The 20,880-nt window shown below is 34.8% G+C and overlaps 1 protein-coding gene across 1 annotated transcript; it reads left to right on the forward strand.

The window, feature by feature from the left end:
- Window positions 1–3,919: 3,919 nt before the first annotated feature.
- On the forward strand, window positions 3,920–15,380 carry LOC111141987 (natural killer cells antigen CD94-like). The gene is made up of 6 exons (XM_022494889.1): window positions 3,920–4,037; window positions 9,400–9,495; window positions 10,037–10,114; window positions 10,899–11,050; window positions 11,991–12,118; window positions 15,254–15,380. Exons 1-6 carry the CDS (start codon window positions 3,920–3,922, stop codon window positions 15,378–15,380), a joined length of 699 nt encoding a protein of 232 aa, XP_022350597.1.
- The last annotated feature ends 5,500 nt before the right edge of the window (window positions 15,381–20,880 follow it).

The raw sequence follows: 20,880 nt of genomic DNA on the forward strand, positions 1-20,880 counted from the left end.
TTACTTCTTGATCAAAATTTTTCAGGATTTTATCATATCATATTGACTTAATTAATCATATTTTAATATTTTCCTGTTATACTACCTGCAGATATTTAAAATTTTCCCTTAGAGTTATAAATTCTTCAGTGAGCAACTTTGAATACAAAGTGTTTTTCTTTTTTAGGTTTATTTCCATTGAATTGATTTCCAGTAGTGAAATTCTGATTAAAAGAGGATTAATATTAGATAGAATTTTAAAATATTGGCCTAACAGATTTTAGTATATCTTTCTAAATAATATTCTCAAGTGTAATTAATTGCATACTTAGGACAATTGCAATTAAAGCTTTTCTTCTTTTTTTTTTCTTTCTTAATTGATTAATGGCTTTGCTTAATAATAGTTAAAAGGTTGTGGATTTTCTGTGTTCTTTATCCTATACATTACAGGAATGGATTTTCAAGACATATTTTATAACAATTTATATTTATTATTTATAATTATTTTTAACTTCCTATTTATTTTCATTATTAAATTAAAAATTGAATATGAAGTTAGTATCTGAGGGAGTCAGATATGTTCTTTCTCTTGAAATTTATTCTATCACTATTTAGCTATAAAATTTTTCTGCTTCCTTATATGTGATATTTTATATTTATTCTTTTTTCCTGAATTAATTATGCAATTAATAAGGGGTTACTGTCCCTTTTCCCACATATTGTTTATTTTCTGATTTAGTAGCCTAAAATGTGATTTTTCTGAGGGTAATGAGAAATGACCCCAGATTAATTAGATAAAAAATCTTTGAAAATGTTAAGGAAGGCGCAAAATGAATACAAAATTTCAACTAACCCAAGCTAAAACAATGTTGAAATTGTCAAAATGTTTTAAATGTTTTCTATCACACAAAGAATGAGATTATTTTAAGAAATTGAATTTTAGTGGCGCCTGGGTAGCTCATTGGGTTAAAGCCTCTGCCTTCAGCTCAGGTCATGATCCCAGGGTCCTGGGATCGAGCCCCACATCCGGCTCTCTGCTTGGCAGGGAGCCTGCTTCCCCCTCTCTTTCTGCCTGCCTCTCTGCCTACTTGTGATCTCTGTCTGTCAAATAAATACATAAAATCTTAAAAAAAAAAAAAGAAATTGAATTTTAGGGACACCTGGGTGCCTTAGTCATTAAGGGTCTGCCTTTGGCTTGGGTCATGGTCCTGGGGTCCTGGGATCGAGCCCTACATAGGGCTCCCTGCTCAGAGGGAAGCCTGCTTCTCCCTCACCCACTCTTCCTGCTTGTGTTTCCTCTCTCACTCTGTCAAATAAATAAATAAAATCTTTAAAATTTTTTTTATTTTATTTTTTCAGTGTTCCAAGATTCATTGTTTATGCATCACACCCAGTGCTCCATGCAATACGTGCCCTCCTTAATACCCACCACCAGGCTCACCCATCCCTCCCCAAACCCTCTTTTAAAAAATAAGAAAATGAATTTTATAGGAAGGTGAATAATTCATTGATTGATATTTGTAGTTTTGTTTTTGTTTTTTAGGTAATATGACTCATGAGAATGATCTTGGGGAATTGATGGCTTACTGATCATAAATGCTGAGGTTACTGTGAAAAATCACACATACACCACCTAGTGATGAAAAATATTACCTGCTCTAGAACTGAAAGGGTTAATAAAGAGACATCACAAAATGTTAATAAAAATAATGTTTCCAGAATATTAATTGAATGTAGAATGTATAAAGTACATTGAAAGTAAATTAAAAATCTGAACTTACTTTCTCATTAATCAATAATGTATATTCAATTACATCTTGACAGTTCAAGGGTTGAGTGAAACTAATTGGGTATTCATGCAGATATTTTAGGAAACTTGTGTATTTAAGGTAAGACTGGTGAAATGCCCAATCTAGAGATGATACAGAGCTAAACTGAGCAAGAGTAAAACAGTTTCCTGTGTGGTTGCATCCAGAACTCCTGTTCTTGACTTCTGTACTCATCTATCAGCCTCTTATAGGACAGACAAAGGCAATATTAGCCTGTGCCTTTCTTTTTTTTTTTTCTTGGCTTCTTTTCTGGGCTCTTGATCTATACCGAGGCCATCAAAATCTTAAATTCAGGCTTCCGTCACAAGAGTCAAGATCCTCTTCTTCCCGGGATATACATGGTACTCTGCAAAAGCTCTGACGTCTGCTTCTAAAAATCAGGTACTTGTAATTTCTCGGATACTCATTCTATTTCTTAACATGTGTTTTTTAGAATTTTGAGGGAAATTAAATTGAAAGAAACAAAAGTTACACAGTCAAAGGCAGATTGATATATCCATATGTAGGTACAAATATTTTATATATATTTGTATTTTCCTGTGATATATATCTATATATCTGTATCTCTATATTTTTCATTTGGAGAAAAGGTAATAAAATTGTGAGTAACAGAGCAGGGAAAGAGGACAGAGAGGAAAAAAAGGGAGAAAGTACTGAAGAAAAGAGAGATGCCAGGAGGGAAATGAGGGTTGCTTCAGTAATCTTAGAGAAGCTATTCTAATTATTATTATTTGTTTTAGTAATTTTATTGCTAGTCACTGTTATTATTTGATAATACATTTTACGACCTCTAGAGATTGTTAAGTCATATGAAATAGGAGTTTAAAGGGAACAGATAAGAAAATACAAAACAATTAAGGTAAAGCATAATTAACCTTCCCATAGGAGGTGTTTTGTGATTGTGAAGAACTTGGGGATATTATCTTCTGGTAAGAGAAAAAGAGAGAGAAAAGAATCCTCATATTGATTCTCTTCTAATTTTCTAAAATGTTTTAATCAAGAAAAAATGTTTTTCAAAGTCTTCCCAAATGAGTGTATAGAACATTATCTTTGAAGATAAATTTAACTGTTTTTATTACTGCATTAAGAAATAAAATGATTAGGCAATATCAAACATTAGTAAGACATATCAAGGAGTTCATAATACAGGGGCTAGATAGCAATGGAAGTGAGAGAAGGGGAAATAATTGGTAGAATGTGACAAAGAGTAATGAGAAAAGCTAGAAGAAGAGATTGCTATTGAAGGATTTGGGGTTTTTATTAAAGGTGGTGGCATCTTGGGGCGCCTGGGTAGCTCAGTGGGTTGAGCCTCTGCCTTTGGCTCAGGTCATGATCTCAGGGTCCTGGGATTGAGCCACGCATCAGGCTCTCTGCTCGGGAGGGAGCCTGCTTCTCCCTCTCTCTCTGCCTGCCTCTCTGCCTACTTGTGATCTCTCTGTCAAATAAATAAATAAAATCTTTAAAAAATATATTAAAAAAATAAAACTAGCTGATGGGAATTCGCAGTAAAAAAAAAAAAGGTGGTGGCATCTGATTTACAGATTGCATAAACTCAAATTATAATAAGCAAATATAGGCGGAAAATGTACCAGAGAAGGACGAATTTGAGTAAAACATGCAGGTTGGAGAAGTGCATTTGTTCAGTTGAAAAAGAGTAAGTGTATCTGTGGGATTATGGGAAGTTGGGGACTGGTGATGTGAAGGATGGGATGGAAAGGGGCAGGAGCAGGTGAGGTTGTTGGAAGAATCTGACACCAGCTTGTAAAGATGAACTTCATCCTCCCGACTTCAATAAAGCCACAGTGTCATATTTTGCACTTTTACTTATCCATGAATGATATTTGTGGAATTTTAATTATGGATGGATAACAGCAAAGAGACTGAAAGTGACATACCATACCAACCCATGAACTAATTTTTTAAAGAATTCATATTTTTTTCCATTCTTAAACCATTTTCAGGTTTTTTTAGTCTTGTTCTAATAGCTAGTGATTTGAGTTCATCCGTAGCGCTATTTTATTCGAAACTAATTTTACCTACTGATTTCACAATTTACATGAATTGAAAATACATTTTCCTGTTCGTTTTTGTTGTATCTCTGCTTTTCAGTAATGAGTGAATTAACTGTAACATATTCTGATTTGCAACTTCAACCTTCATCTCAGCCACAGAGAAGACAAAGGCTTGCAACTTCTGAAAGAAAAAGTTCTTTATGTTGTAAGCACCAAGGTATGTGTGCTTTCTGCATTTTCTTATTTTAAATTGGATTAAAATATACCAAATTATGCATTATCATGCTCACATGTATATACATGCACACATATATATACTTTAAATGTTTATCTTTTACTAAACAAGGAAAATCAACAATTTTGAGGACAGATTAGACTTCTTTTCCTATGAGGTTCAATAATTTTAACTACCTTGTAAACATTAAATTGATGTTTGGATGGCCGACATATTTGAAGATCAAATTCTGTCATTTACCATTTACTGTCATTTTAAAATATCAATACTATATAATAGGAGATTTAGGAAATTGAGAAGTGAGAAAACGTACAGATAATTTCATTATTCTAATACAGTTGATGTGATTTGGGGAGTTTTTTCCCCTGTTTCTTTGTAGCATAGTGCAAAGTGTCTTTTTCAAGTATCTTGCTTCTATCTTGACATGCACACTACAAAGTGATCATTCTTCTAGTATGTATGATGATGTGGAGTTTGATTATTTTCCTATCACTTGAAATTTGTTTTACTTGGCATTTTCACTGTTGCTAATTTGCATTCTTCAAATATTTTAAATCAATATGTGAATGATCAGAAATGCACTACATATTATTTTACTAGTTATAATATGTTTTATAATAAGGGGATATTCTTAACATTGGCTAAGATCTCCTCTTTTAAACTAGGGCTGAATTGATTATCTTCCAACTTTTTAGAGGGTTAATTATTACAATAATATTTGTGATATACACATTTACCATGTGATACGTGAGGAAATATCTTCAAATTTTCCTTAATATGTTGTTAACATTTAAAAAATAGTTAAAAAACTTTTGCCTCTTATACACTCTTCCTATAATGTATTTAGAAATTCTTTTCTTTCTTTTATTTTTTATTCTGACCAACATATGTAGTTACCATTAGATTTGTATGGGAAACTTTATTAATGAAATTATTATTTGCGTAACTGTGTAAGTATGTGCAAAAGAAATTACTTCACTATCACTTTTGTTTTTCTATATGTCAAAACAGAATGAATTAGAGTCATTATATTGCCTTTTGTTTTTTTAACCTAACAATACATTTTAGTTTTTCACTGTTTATAAAGTGTTTTCGCATATATAAATCAGTAACAAAAGAACTCCATGAGCTAAGTTTCATTTTCATACCCAATGTTCCACCATAAGCAAAGAGTCATGATGGTTAGTTAAATGGCGTATGTGGGACATTAGAGTCTGCAGTTGTTGGAATTCAGTCCCTCCCTACCTACAAAGTCCAAAGCTTTTTCTCCTTCCAGATTGCTTTCAACTAACTTTTCTAAGAAGGTGCCTTATGTTTTTCTGCCCTTCTAATTTTAACTAAGTTTCTTAAAATACCTTCCTTGACACATGCAATTATAAACACTTCACATTGTGAAATTAGGAATTATTGAGAGAGAGAGGGGGGAGAGAGAGCATGAGTGTGAGGAGGGGCAGAAGGAGAGGGAGGGAGAGAATTTCAGGTGGACTCGATTTACATTTACATAGCGATTCATTGTTTGTTTTTTTTTTTGCTTTAAATATTATCTACATGCTAATGACTCAAAATTTATAACCATCTTGGATTTATCCTCTGAATTTCAGGCTGACAATACAGTATCCCAGTCCGAATCGCCTCTTGAAACTTAATAGAAATCTCAAACGTATATTTCAAACTGAACTCCTGATGTTTTCCCCCTAAATGCTCTCTTGTATTTTTCCCCACTTATGTTAGTTACAACTTCATGCTTTCAGTTATTCACAACAAAAAACTTGAAATGCTTCCTTGATTCATCTTTTTTTTTCTCACAAGCCGCATCGATACATCCTGTTGGCCTTTTCTTTACAATTTCAAAATTTCACCATGTTCACTACCTTGCTCCAAGCTGCTGTTTTCTGTTTTCTATTGTTCTGGTAGACTGGTCTTCATTCTATCCTTAAAATCTTTCCACGTTCACATTGTCTTCCTCATCCCATCTGTGAGTAGCAAAGAGCTTCCAGTTGAAACATGAGTCAGATTGTCTTTCCTTGGCTCAAATGCCCCCCATGGTTTCCTAGTTCACTCAGAAAAAAAACTAGTCTACTCTAAGCTACCCAAGGTCTGGGTCCTGTTGAACACCTAGGTTTCATATTTTCCCAGTCTGTTATTAATAATTGTTGATGCTTATTGTTCATGACTATAACCAGGAACTCTTCTAAGGATTTAAAATATTATAATGTGTTCAACTCCTTCAATAATCCTATGGGCTAAGTATTACTATCACTATTTTACAGAGGAGGAAATAATGACAAAGAAAAATTAAGTAAATTGCCCAGATCGTGGGTCTAGTAAGTGGCCTGTACACCATTGCCTATATACTTAACCTCAGTGTTATTCTGGATTGACTAATTCATGACCACCCATCCATCTACTTTATAACTTTCAAAACCATTTTTTCATCTCTTCTCCACTATCCTTTTCATTCTTTTTTAAAGTTTATATATTTTAATTCTTTACTGATTTTTAAAAAATGATTTTATTTACTTTGACAGAGAGAGTGTTGGGGGGAGAAGCAGAGGGAAAGAGGGAGAGAGAGAGAGAGAGAGTCTCAAGTAGACTCCACACTGAGCACAGACCCTGAGATCATGACCTGAGCTTAAATCAAGAGTCAAAGGACCAATGGACTGAGCTACCCAGGCACCCTTCTTTACTGATTTTTAAAAGGGTTTCAACATAGAACAATGATTGATTTCCCAAATGACTCCTTAAGGAGTGCTTATGGAGACTGAGTGAATTTGATATTTTAGCTATTATCAATTTCATAGGGAGAACTCAGTTCTATCTCAATTTAGTGCATTCATGTAATGTCACAAGACATCTGATTCTCCACCTGAAACATCCATCTCTGACCTGAGACTCCTCTGAAAAATTATAATTCCTACTTCTGATCAGTTTTCTGATTTTTGCTTGATGTTATTGACATATTACAAATATCTTAATGCCTTAAGCTTAATCCATCCTTCTGAAACATTTCTTTCTACCATTAGTCCAAGTGTTGTGCAATCTTAGTAAGATGGCATGCCTAATCAGACCCGGGGTAAGGATTTAAAAATCTAGGTTGAAGGTGGATAATGGAAGGATATTCCAAGTGTAACCAAATAAATTCTGCTGATGCCCACCTTGTGAGTGAAATGTCCAGGACCCAGTTTTGCTTAGAAACACATCTGAAATAGTAAAACCAAACAAACAAAAGAACTTTCAGAATAATTTTAATTTTAATGTGCTTTAGAGGAGGTTTTATTTATAACCTATAGCAATCTTTCTCACAGTTGATTTCTTTGCCTTTTTGCCCACTTCTCTTACAGGATAAATGTTCTCTAAAAGCTATCCTTCTGCATATCTTCCTAAATTGAATAACATCACTTTCCTAAGACTTTGATATTTCTCTCTACTCATATAGCTCAATTGAACTCTTTATTATGTAAATTAATTTTTTATTTATTTGTTTTATTTTAGTTTTTTTTTAAAGATTTTATTTATTTATTTGACAGATGGAGATCACAAGTAGGCAGAGAAGCAGGCAGAGAGAGAGAAGGAAGCAGGCTCCCCGCTGAACAGAGAGCCTGATATGGGGCTCGATCCCAGGACCCTGGGATCATGACCTGAGCCAGAGGCAGAGGCTTTAACCCACTGAGCCACCCAGGTACCCCTTTATTTCAGTTTTTTAAGAATATCCACTCACTTTTTAAAAAATAAAATCACTGGGTAAACATTTTCTCTAGATATTGGAAAAGAGGGATAAAAATAACCTGAGTAAAGACAATATTCACTTGGTGTAGAGGTTGGGGAGGCAAAGGGAAGGGATAGTCACATATTTATAAATAGGCTCTCCATCATGACCACATAAAAGTTTGCACAAATATGAGGTTTGAAGTGAAACATGGAATCAGTCAGATGAATGCAGGCTGGCCCCAAATGCACTGTCATTCACTGATTCTACTCTGACAAGTGGATTTTGATAATATTGGAGACAAGAATGCAAATTCAAGAAATTCAAGTTCAGAGAATTTAAGAAGAAAGATATATGTAGTGTCACGTTTTGGAGCACAGGTCAAGATGATCCAAAAGGTAAAATCATCAGTATAATCATAGTGACAGTCAGGACGTTTTACCTGCTGCCTCGATCCTGCCAACAAGTGATAGAATTTCCATTTTACACTTCTTATAAATTTTGCTATCTTTACCGATGTGACCCATATGTTTATGACAGTTTCATTCCCCCATAAGATGCTTTAACCTGTCAGTCACCGTTCTTGGAAATTCCCTGTCTAGAAATTACAACTGATTTATCTCCAGACCTAGTTTTCAATGCTTTATTGTTAGAAAAGTGTTCCACTTAATGTAGAGTCTATTGCTCAGGCAGGTGGATTTTCTCTCCCTTCCTCTGTGGCATCTGGTCTGTAATCGTGGGTCTTGTGTGTAAGGCAGTTCCCAATCTCTTACCCATTTGAAATGCTTCACTTTGTACCATTTTAGTATACTGAGCATAAGTTGTTTTTTTGTTTGTTTGTTTGTTTATTTTTTTGTTCCTTTTCTGGAAGCAGGTGGCTTTTGTCCATTTTCAGTGCAGGGTACACAGCAGGCTGGCCTTCCACTTTTTCCTCCACTAGCAAAAGAACTTTTCCTAGAATGGAAGATGCAGTGGGAAGTGATGCAGCATTTTATTTCTCCTTCCCCAGTGGTGGCTTGTCTTTTTCAAGGTCCTGGAATCAGGACATTCTGGGCACCAGATGGGTTTTATGTTTTTCCCTCAGAAGCAGGCATTTATCACCTTTTACTCAGAGCCAAGAGCAGGGATGATCTCTAGGTTTATCCACTAAACCCACAAACTTTGGCACACCTTGTAGACAGTGCCACAGAAAGGGGAGTCTCTCAGGTCTTCTGAACTTTCCTCATCTCTCCACAAACACCCAGTAAAAGACAATGGAGAATCACTGGCAACCAGATGTGAACTCCGATTGGCCTAGAGCTGCAAGCAATTCTAAAGCCTCGTGATATTTGTTAAAATTCTTTCATGACTTTATGGCTGCCACTTTTCCTCCTACGTTTTCTCAAAAGCTAAATAGTGCTTTCTGTATTTCCACAGAAACAGGGCTTATTCCCTCTTTAGAATTCAGCTCATCTGACTGCTTTTTTAATTCAGTGATCTCATTCATTGAAAATGAATTATGATTTTACAGATTACCCTCCTTTCTACCACTTTTAGTATGGTGAGCTATTTTGTTGCACAGTTTACTACACCAAAAATAGAAGCAGGACTCTGAATAAACAGCTATTACTCACACATTTTATCCATCTCTTTCTACAGATCTTTGTACTCCATCTCCATGGAAATTCATTGCAGTGATTCCGTGGATCATTTGCCTGATGCTTACTTGGTCTGTTGGGACCTTAACCACAACGTGTAAGTCACTATATAAAACAGAAATCTGCTTTTCCATTACTCACATAATGAAATCTGTTGAAAATAATGTATTCTTTGTCAATTCAGTTTCTTGACCATGAATAATATTTGGGCACAGAACTGAAGATTACATTTTAGAGACATATCAAATTGTCCATTTTTAAGCATATCACGAACTCTGTGAAATGCCTTATTATTTGTTCTTGTATTTCTTTTGCCCAAAAAATCTTTTTTAAAAAACTTTCTCTATGAAAAACTTGCTCACACTTTCCTTTGCTCACAAATTTCCCTCTTTTGTGATCAACTGCTATATGAACTTGTCAAACTTCTATTGTCAGTTGATTTTATGTTTATGACTCTATTATACTTGAGTTCCTTGAAGCAAGTCATGTTTCATTAATGATTTTTATATCCAAATTTAGTACAGTGTCTTGCACGTAGGAATGTCCAGTTATTGTTATTTTTTAGTTTAAAACTGACCTTTCTTTTTCTTTTTCTTTTTTTTTTTTTAAACTGACCTTTCTGATTGATTTTTCTTCAGTGCATCAGAAATCATGTCAAGGGGAAGGATATCCAGGAAATCTCTCCTCTAACAAGGAAGCAAATAAAACATTTCAAAGTATGAATCAAATCTACTTGTATATCAAAAAGTATTTTTGATGTTATATAGATATTCTCTCTCTCTCTCTCTCTCTCTCTATATATATATATATATATATATATATATAATTTACACACTCAAAATGAGGGCACAATCAAATGGTGACCTAAGGTTGAACAAAATACTCTGTATTTTGATAATGCATCATTGATTTTTATTGGGGAGATATCTATTTGTGATTTATTTATACATTTCCTCATTGTCTAATTTTTGAAACTTCCAGCCTTTTAAAACATAACAATGAATTTTGGAACACTGAAAAAAAATTAAATTAAAAAAAAACTACACAACTGAAAAAAACTGTATTACATATTTTTCATCTAGAACACAAAGAACATTGTGTTGATATTTTTAAGAGATATGCATTAGATATGTTTTGATACACTTCAAATTTTGTGATTTGAAAAAGATATTTCTGGGTGTTATATGCAACTAAAGAATCATTGAACACTACATGAAAAACCAATGATGTACTATATGTGGGCTAACTGAACATAGTAAAAAAGTTAAAAAAAATAAATATTCCTTAATATGCATCTTATGAATCTTGAAGACTAAAATGTTTTCAATGAGGTGAATTATTACTTTAGCATAAATGTAATACTAAATTTAAGTGCATAAAGTTTATAATGAAAAACTCAAATAATGTTTTTGTTTGTAGAAGGTAGATTTACTGTATGAACTTATTGTATGTGACTTGCACTGATGGAAGGCATTCTGTTTTATTATATTTTTTTAATAGTTCAGAGTTATCCTACCTGTTCAAACAACTGGCATCAACATGGAGAAAATTGTTACTATTTTTCAAGGGACATACATCCTTGGGAAAAATGTAACCATTATTGCATTGGTTTAGAGTCAAGCTTTCTTAAATTGAATATGGAAGAAGAGATGGTAATTACAGTATTTTGTTTCATAAATTCCAGTATCTGAAAGTTTTAAGAATGATAGCAATCAATCATTCAAGTTTCCTATTCTGCTGAAACACTTTCTATATTGTAGTCTATATTAGAGTCAGAGTCAGAGAGTCAGAGAGAGTCAGAAATAGAGAAACACTTTCTATATTGTAGCAGAGACTATACTGCTGAAAGTATATTTCAATAATACTTGAGTGGCTTTCCTCAGTACTTAAGATAAAGTACAAATAACAGACTGCCATTTGCAGTCTGAACCCTATTTCCTTGTTCTTCTTTGCTGATAGATTCTCTACCACACTGTTCTAAGGGAAGCACACAGTGGTCTCCAACTATATAGAAGCTCTTTAAATTCATCACGGTCCGCTGTTCTCTTTCATGTCCTTGTCCCATTTGTCTGTGACATGTTTCATCTCCTTCACCTCCCACCCAAACTGTCTTCTCTTGATTAATGCATCACATTTTTAAGATTTTAACTTATTAGGTAATCCCCTCGGAAAAAGTCTTGGTTCATCAAGGCCTGTTAAAATCACCTGCTAATTTTCCTTCTTTGATCTTGTATTTTCATTCGTGTCCTACGGATCACTGTTTATTACATAGACTCACTTAAGATTTTATTTTCAAGTACCTAATTCAAATGACTACAGATATATGACTTTTGCTCACTTTTGCAGTCCATAGCTTAAGAAAATGCCTAGAACATAATGTTTACTGAAAAAAATTGCTTGGTGAACAAATGAGTCATTAACTACTGCATCCCTTTGTCTATGGATAAAAAATCTAGGGTTAATTCCTCCAAATTCCTTTGATACATTAGAGCAAAGAATTCACAGGGAAGTCTATAAATGAAACATTTTTGAACCATTATATTCTTACTCAGGGAATGTTCTGCTTTTTAATTTATTTTCCTCACTCTGCAGAATTTTGTAATGAAATTGTCAAAGATGCAATGTGGTCTATTTCAAGCAAAGTTTTGGATCAGTTTATACTACAACAATGAGCAACTAAAATGGGTCTGGCTAGATGGCACAGATGTTACCCTGCACAAGTAAGTTTATTGCTGTTTTAAAATTTCAGTCCAGAATAATGTTCTTTTCTTTGAAATCTAAATATTCAGTGTGGATGTGGACAGATGTTAGATTTTGTAATAGCTATCTGTAATAAATCAACCAGGAAAAGACGGGAGAGATGGACAGAAGGGAGTCAAAAAGGGAGACAGAAGGGAGTACTAAACAATTTTACTTTCATAACTTATTTCAATTGTTTATTAGTTCATGACTAAGGTATTATACTTTTGCATTTTGTTAAATGGTTATTAAATAAACAAACTTGTACAAGATTATATTAGATTTGTCACTTTAACTTTCATGTGGTTTGACTCTAATACATGTACATAATGAATTTTCTTACAGTGTACTTCCCACCTCTCTGGGACCCACCAAATGTATTTTCTACTTGTTTGCTACTTGCTTTCTACTTCTTTGCCATCGTAACAAATTATCACAAACTGAGTTGCTCAAAAGAACAGAAATTTATTCCCTCACAGGTTAGGTTGTCAGATGTCTGAAATCAGGGTATTGGTGGAGTTGGTTTTTTCTAGAAGCTTCATTCTCCTGAAGGAGCTAGCTAAACTTTTCCAGGGAGAAAATTATTTATTATAGATGATTAACAACAAATTTGTAGTATTGTATATACTGTAGAACTTGTTTACCAAAATGCTAATGTATAAAGAAAATATTGTAAATCTCAGTGAAAATGGAAGATATCCTTAAATCCCCTGAGGCCACAGTGATGGCAGTTCTTGAATAATTCAAATGTATACCTTCAGTTTCACATTGCTACCTTCGTTGCATTTCTGTGTGCCCATTTCTCTCTCATAATGATACTGTCATTGGATTTAGGGCCCAATCCAATATGATTTCATTGTAATTTTTAACTCAATTATACCTATAAAGAACCTATTTCCAAATAATGTCACATTCTGAGTTCTGGGTAGGCATGAATTTTAGGGACACACTATTCAGTCCATACACTATCTAAAAAAGATTTCTAGGCTTTAACTCAGAGGATTTTATTAGGTTATCTAGAAGTGGGAGGTATAAAATTACATTCTAAAGAAGAGTTCAATAAAATTTTAATATACTGAATATCACAAATATTTTGATCATGGCATGGAAACTTCTCTGGACTTCTTCATCCAATGTGAAATCAAACCATCAACAATTGAATGGAGTGGTGGAGAGAAGAAACTTCACATCACTAGTGACAACATTAGCTAAAACAAGTGATTCAAATATTAACAATAAAATTCTCCTACTGATATGTTTGAAAAAGCCAAACATTCTTATAAAACTCTCCTGAAAAAGTGGTAACAACTGTCTACAATTCTATATACAGTTAGCAATTTTATTATCAGATTATGGATGCAATAGTGGCTGAAGGTTTGAAACAATACAATGATTCTGAATCAACACATTGAATATCAGGTGTCCATACATCCACTCCATGCTGTACTCTATTGTATCATGAACACATTTTTGAAAAAACTAAAAAATAAAACCCCACATTTATGAAACTTAGTGATAATTATGCAGCAGAAAGAATTAATTTTGAAAATCAGAAAAATTGTAATATGTTGCTTTGATGGATTATATTTTTCAAGATCATGTCTTTTCAATCTACCATTCTAATTTAAATATTTATTTCAAACACCTGTATATATAATACATAGTCAAATATATTACAAAAAATGTTTGTAGCCATCAAACTATGAAACTGGTGATAAAAATCTTAAAAAAAAAAAAAAAGCGGAGGGGGGAGCCTGGGTGTCTCAGTGATTAGACATCTGCCTTTGGTTCAGGTCATGATCCCAGGGTCCTGGAATCGAGCCCCACATCAGGCTCTCTGGTCAGCAGGAAGCCTACTTCCCCCTCTCCCACTCCCCCTGCTTGTGTTCCTTCTCTTGCTGTGTCTCTCTGTCAAATAAATAAATAAAATCTTAAAAAGCAAAAACAAAAACTGGTGAAACTTCCCATCCTGTATTTTCCGATTAAGTATCTGATTCACTGTATTTATCATTACTCTTCATCTCCATGTTTCCGTTTTTATGTTTCATGCTTCAGTAATTGATGCTTTCTGTCTCCAGCCTGGGTCCCTATTTGTTGGTATTTCATTTCATTTCCTGTGAACACATCTCTACACAAGTCACTATGTGATTCCTAATATGATCAGCTAGACCACTTTGTGTGTTAAAGCCAGGTTAGCAAGATTTGGGGAAATACCAAAATTGTAATACCCTGGTTTCCCAGTTTTAACTTCCAGAGTTTAATATAGTAAGTAATTTATAGCACAGACTCTGAAGCTAAACTGCCTGGATTTACATCTTGTTTCTGCCACTTGGGTGGTCGTGGTCTTGTTATTCAAACATCCTGTTTGCTGCACTTACTATAGTAAATGTATGCTCCTCTTCAGGAATTACAGCACATATTTTGAATCGCTCTGATTCTCACTGATGTATTCATATACTTGATCTTCTGAAATTGTTGCTAATACTTACTAACAATGAGGATTCTGGTCTTTACTCTGGAAGAAACAAGCCAAATTTTTCCAGGAAAGAATGAACTTTTATTGATGATTAATGTTGTGTTGTATGTGCAACAGAAAGTATTTATCAGAATGCTAATGTACAAAAGAACCATGGTAAACCTCTGTGAAAATGAAAACTACTCTGAAATTGCCTGAGGTCGCAGAGATGATTGCCAGAATTAAAGGCAGTGTTACCATCCCAATTCCAGATTTAATATTAAATTTTGATGATACTTAATATATTCCTTATTTGCATTGCTAGAGAACCGGAAAGCAACATTCTGCTTCTTTCTTTTTTTTTAAGATTTTATTTATTTATTTGACAGAGAGAGAGATCACAAGTAGGCAGAGGCAGGCAGAGAGAGAGGGGAAGCAGGCTCCCTGCTGAGCAGAGAGCCTGGATTCGGATTCTGGGCTCAATCTCAGGACCCTGAAACCATGACCTGAACTGAAGGCAGAGGCTTAACCCACTGAGCCACCCAGGCACCTCAACATTTCTGTTTCTTTATAAGTATATTGGAACATTATGGATCTAAAAAAAATACAGTTGAAATGTAAAGCAAATGTAAGAATTAATGGAAGGTATTTTCTCTTTTAGGCTTCAAATTCAAGAACTTGAGAATGCTAACAATAAATGTGTACATATAAAATTTGGCCAGGTGATTGCTGAAGATTGCCAGAATAATGGTTATTGTATCTGCAAGAAGATAATATATTCAGATTAAGTAAAATATATCAGAAAGAAAAAAAAATGGAAAAGAAACACCTGAAATTCCCCAGTGTGATGACTTCAACCATGAAAAATACTTATTTAGCTGAAATTAGATATCATTAAATATTGAAGCCCACCTATTATTATTCACCTTTAATTCAAATATGTTGATAAGAAAAATCTGTGTTCTGAGGTGGTTGACCAATCCAGCAGGGGAATCCCAGTCCTGGTTCCAGGGCCATTCCAGGCTTTCCCCTAGCCCCACTGGCTGAAGCCACAAGAGTGGCACAGATATGGAAGTAAAAGTGTATAAACTACCCTCTTTGTTTGTGCTCAGGGCTCAGACCTTGAGAGATTACTCTCCTCTGGGCCTGCTGGCTTAAAATAAACCTCCCACCCTCTAAGGTCTCGAGTGCCACTTGGTTTTTGGGTTTTTTTTGGCCAGGATCTGTGTTCCTGTCTGTATTCTATAACAATATAACAGGATAAATACAATTAACAATATATTTGTAACATGGAATAATAAGAAGAAAATAAGGAATGTGAAGGAACATTTTGGGACAGAGGTATTCAGTAAATCATATTTTTATGACACTCAAATCTTCCAGTACTTTCAAAATAAATATTGTCACTTCAGTGTTATATTCCTGTGTAGGTTTATATAACATGCCAGTCTTCCTTTGCCTCCTTACAGGCATATTTTAGAGGAATGGATGGTCAGAGTAAGAAGATAAAATTGCCTGAAAAAATGAATACCAAGGAAAATTACAGTTTTGGTAAGATAGAAAATAATGACTTAAAAGTGGTTATAGAAAAAAATAATAAAAGCAGTGATAGAGAGCCAGAAAATGCTAACTTTGTTAGCCACACAAGTTACAGAGTGTGGAAATAGGTAGTCTCCACTGGAGTGAAATAAATGGACAGAATTTACTTCATTCAAAAACAAGGATATTTTTCCTGCCATTGGTCCGGCACTGAATTTTAAGTGCTGGAGATACCTACTTGTACAAATCAACGAATTATGTCTGCTTTCATGGAGCTTACAAATTAGAGGAGAAGAGAAACATTAATAAAATAACCACATTGATAAAACTACAATTCAAATAAGTTCTTAGAAAGGGATTATCAGATTTTAACAAAGAACCAGATCTAGACTAAAAATTTAGTGAAGACCTTTCTGATATTACTATGCTTCTATCTATACGGATAGATCTGAGAAATGAAAAATTTATTAGCAAATGAGGGAAGGAATCCAGAAGGAAAGAAGTATGTCAGAGAGAAAAACAAACAGCACGTAGGAAGGCCTTGTGTTGGAATGAAGATCAGGGTGGCTGGATCCCAGAGCTGGAAGGGAAAATAGTCTGAGGCCACCCAGGAGGTGAAAGAAAGAAACAAGGAATCACAGAACTTTAAAAATTATAAGAAAAATGGACTTCCTCAAGGTACTCTCCATCCTTTAACTCATCCAAACTGCCAGAAGATGTAATAGAGCAGAGAACCCAAACCTGTATACATTCACAGAGTTGCTGAAACCACCAGATGACTTGAGCCATAGACAAAAATTATTAGATACCTAAGCAGTACAACTCTTCTAACAGTAGTGCAGAAAATTAATTTCTATTTTATGTGATAGAATAAATAAATAGAATAAATAAAGAGCACAAATTTAATAAAAATTTAAAATAAGCTTTTTAAGAAGTCCTCATGGGATAAAGGAGAATATCAGTAATATAAAGCAAAGGCTCAATAGATAACATTTTCGCTTCCAGATAAACTATAGTTGGTAAAGAAAAGTCAAAATGAGAAAAGAAGAAGGATTTTTTAAATAGGTTTTTGAAAATGCAGTTTTTTAGGCATCAAAGATCTATGGAATGATAACTAAATAAGCCCAAATTCCAGAGCAGAGTTCTGTCAGCAATCTGGTACTGTTGTTGTTTCTGTGTTTTTTGTGGATAAGATCTTGGCAAAGTCAGAGAACCTAGGTCTGGGGAAAGAAACTGATAAAACGTGTATTGGTTACGTGGATTAGCATGACAATACTGGAGATTTGACAGTCCTCAAATCAAGTTTCTCACAGGCCATTTGGTATATATATATATTTTTTTTCATTTGGTAGATTTTGAGACAAAACAGAGAGGACTGTGAAGCAAAGTCGAAAGATTCAATGTTGTATGGAAGTGTGGAATCACTATATTTTACAAACAAAACTAACATTACCCTGTATGTTAACAAACTGGAACTTAAATAAGAACTTAAAAAATGATTCTAAGAAAAATAAACCTTACGAAGTTTTAGTTTTCAGGAAACAAGGACTAGACAGAAGGAGCTATAAACAGGGGTGCCTGGGTGGAAATAAGGACTAGACAGAAGGAGCTATAAACAGGGGTGCCTGGGTGCCTAAGCTATAAACAGTGGGTTAAAGCCTCTGCCTTCAGATCAGGTCATGATCCCAAGGTCCTGGGATGAAGCCCTGCATCAGACTCTCTGCTCAGCAAGGAGCCTGCTTCCCCCTCTCTCTCTCTCTGCCTGCCTCTCTGCCTACTTGTGATCTCTCTCTGTCAAATAAATAAATAAAAGCTTTAAAAAAAAAAAAAGGAGCTATAAACAAACCAAAAACAGTGTATGAGAGTCAGTGAAGTCGGCAGCATAGTCATAACTGATGATGATAACTGTGTCTGAAAATAGCTAGAAGCTGAGAAACCAAGTGTGTCCCTTGGCAGAAGGCCATAGTTTCAGAACAGAAAAACCAGTGGGGATTTTACTGTTCACAAAGAAGCAAATGACAAAACTGAAGGATGATGAGATTTTTAAAAACATGGTTGGTATTGAAGAAGAAATCCAGATGGCCAACAGACACACGAAAAAATGCTCAATATCATTCATCATCAGGGAAACGCAAATCGAAACCACAATGAGCTATCACCTGATACCTGTCAGAATGGCTAAAATTAACAATACAAGAAACAACAAGTGTTGGTGAGGATGTGAAGAAAATAACTATTGGTGGGAATGTAAGCTGGGGCAGCCACTGTGGCTACCAAAAAAGTAGAAATAGGGTTAATATATGATTCAATAATTTCACTACTGAGTATTTACCCAAAGAATAAAAAAACACTACTTCAAAAAGATATGTGCACTCCTATGTTCATTGCAGATTTATTTATTTATTTATTATTTCAAAAGATTTTATTTATTTATTTGACACAGAGAGAGATCACAAGTAGGTAGAGCAGCAGGCAGAGAGAGAGGGGGAGAAGCAGGCTCCTCATTGAGCAGAGAGCCTGATGTGGGGCTTGATCCCAGGACCCTGAGATCATGACCTGAGCCGAAGGCAGAGGCTCAACCCACTGAGCCACCCAGGTGCCCCATATTTATTATTAACATATAATGTATTATTTGCCCCAGGGATACAGGTCTATGAATCATCAGGTTTACACATTTCACAGCACTCACCATAGCACATACCCTCCCCAATATCCATCACCCAGCCACCGTATCCCTACCTCCCCGCCCCCCAGCAACCCTCGGTTTGTTGTGTGAGATTAAGAGTCTCTTATGATTTGTATCCCATTATGCTGAGCAAAACATCAATCAGAGAAAGACAATTATCATATGATCTCTCTGATATGAGGCATTTGAGAGGGAAGGCAGAAGGAGTCGTGGCGGGTAGGGAAGGAAAAAAATGAAACAAGATGCAGCAATATTTATAATAGCCAGATTATGGAAGCAGCCCAAGTGTCCAGTAAGAGATGAATGGATAAAAAAGATGTGGTATATGTACATGTATGTGACTATTTCTCACCCATAAGAAAGAATGAAATCTTGCCATTTGCAACAGTATGGATGGAGCTAGCTAGAGAGTATTACGATGCTAAAGGAAACAAGTCAGTCAGAGAAAGACAAATAAATACCACATAAGTTCATTCATATGTGGATTTTAAGAAGCAAAATAATTGAAATGAATAAAAGAAAAAAAAAAGAGACCGAAAAACAGATACTTGACTATAGAGAACAACAAACTGTTGGTTACCAGAGGGGAGGTGGAGTGGGGGAGGGGTGAAATAGATGAAGGGTATTAACAGTACACTTATCAAGAGCACTGAGTAGTGAATAGAATTGTCGAATTGCCATGTTGTACACCGAAATTAATATAACACTGCACGTTAACTGTACTGGAATTTAAAAAAAGAAAAAAAAAAGCAAATATGCCTCGTATCACCTTCAAGACATTTGCCAAACTTTGATGCTGTGTGTAGTCAGATGCTGAATAACTAAAATAAGTCAAAGGAAGAACTGAATTTCTTGTAGATTGCAAGTTTGGGATAACTCAGTGTTACCAAAACTATTAATCCTTCTATTTCTCTCAATAAAGTGATCACATCGCTATCCCATCCATTTAAAAAATAAATTAATTAATTAATGAGGGAGCCCTTTCTGGTAGAAGAGAACTTCATCTGGACCTCTGTGGTTCTCTTAGACACAACGTCTGACTTAAAATAGAAAAAAAACCAGAAGACTGTGGAAAAGGCAAGAAAATATTGCCAATAATGAAATACAGCAGACAACACACACACACACACACACACACACACACACACACACACACACACGAGATGCAGATACATAAACAATGCACATATGCAGTTACCAGACCAGGACTTTTTTTTTTTTTTTCAGACTAGGACTTTAAAATAACTATAATCAATGTGTTCAGCAATGATAGAAATATGTAGACAAGCTTGATCTAATTAACATATGTTAAGAATTTCAGCAAAAAATTTGAATCTTTAAAAACAATCAAATGGATGTTCTAAAACTGAAAAGTAACATCTGATATGAAAAACTCACTGGACAGGTTAAATGGGAGATTGCAACAAATGATATAATATTGGTAAACTCAAAGTCTGGTCAATGTAACCCAGGAACTGAAACACAGAGACAAACAAAAGTAGAAAAATAAAAACAGATAAATGGATGAACAAAATGTGTTATATGTGGAGCTGGGGCTGCAGGCTGAGAGGAGAGAAAGAATGGGACCCAACACCAACCCTCCCCCCACCACAAATGAAATGAAATGAAACCCAACAAACTAAGGGCAGGATTAACAGAAATGAATTCATATCATGTCACAGTCCAAATGCTGAAAGTGAAAATGAAGAAAAATATTCATAGTAGCTAGAAAAATAGAAGCCCAAGCAGTTTACCTCTCTCTCTCTCTCTTTTAAAGATTTATTTATTTATTGGAGAGAGAGAAAGAGAGAGGGAGAGGAGGTGGGAGGGGCAGACAGGGAGAGAGTCCCAAGCAGATTCCATGTTAAGCACAGAGCTGGACATGGGGCTGCATCTCAGGACCCTGAGATCACAACTTGAGCTGAAACCAAGAGTCAGTCGCTTAACTGAGCCACCCCGGGCCCCCTCCCAAGCAATTAACTTAACAGAAATAGAGGAAGGCATAATTTTGTCACCTTGAAAGTGAGAAAAATAGTTGCCAAAACAATTTTACATATGCAGTG

The sequence above is a fragment of the Enhydra lutris genome, unplaced genomic scaffold (genome assembly GCF_002288905.1).
Source record: "Enhydra lutris kenyoni isolate GAN:26980312 unplaced genomic scaffold, ASM228890v2 scaffoldscaffold7, whole genome shotgun sequence".
Lineage (NCBI taxonomy): Eukaryota > Metazoa > Chordata > Mammalia > Carnivora > Mustelidae > Enhydra > Enhydra lutris.

Excerpts from the sequence above, each read along its gene's own strand:
- LOC111141987 (XM_022494889.1), top strand. The coding sequence starts at position 3,920 with ATGAGTGAATTAACTGTAACATATTCTGATTTGCAACTTCAACCTTCA. Across the intron at positions 9,496-10,036 it reads TGGGACCTTAACCACAACGT|TGCATCAGAAATCATGTCAA; the intron begins GTAAGTCACTAT and ends ATTTTTCTTCAG. Across the intron at positions 12,119-15,253 it reads ACAGATGTTACCCTGCACAA|GCTTCAAATTCAAGAACTTG; the intron begins GTAAGTTTATTG and ends TTTCTCTTTTAG.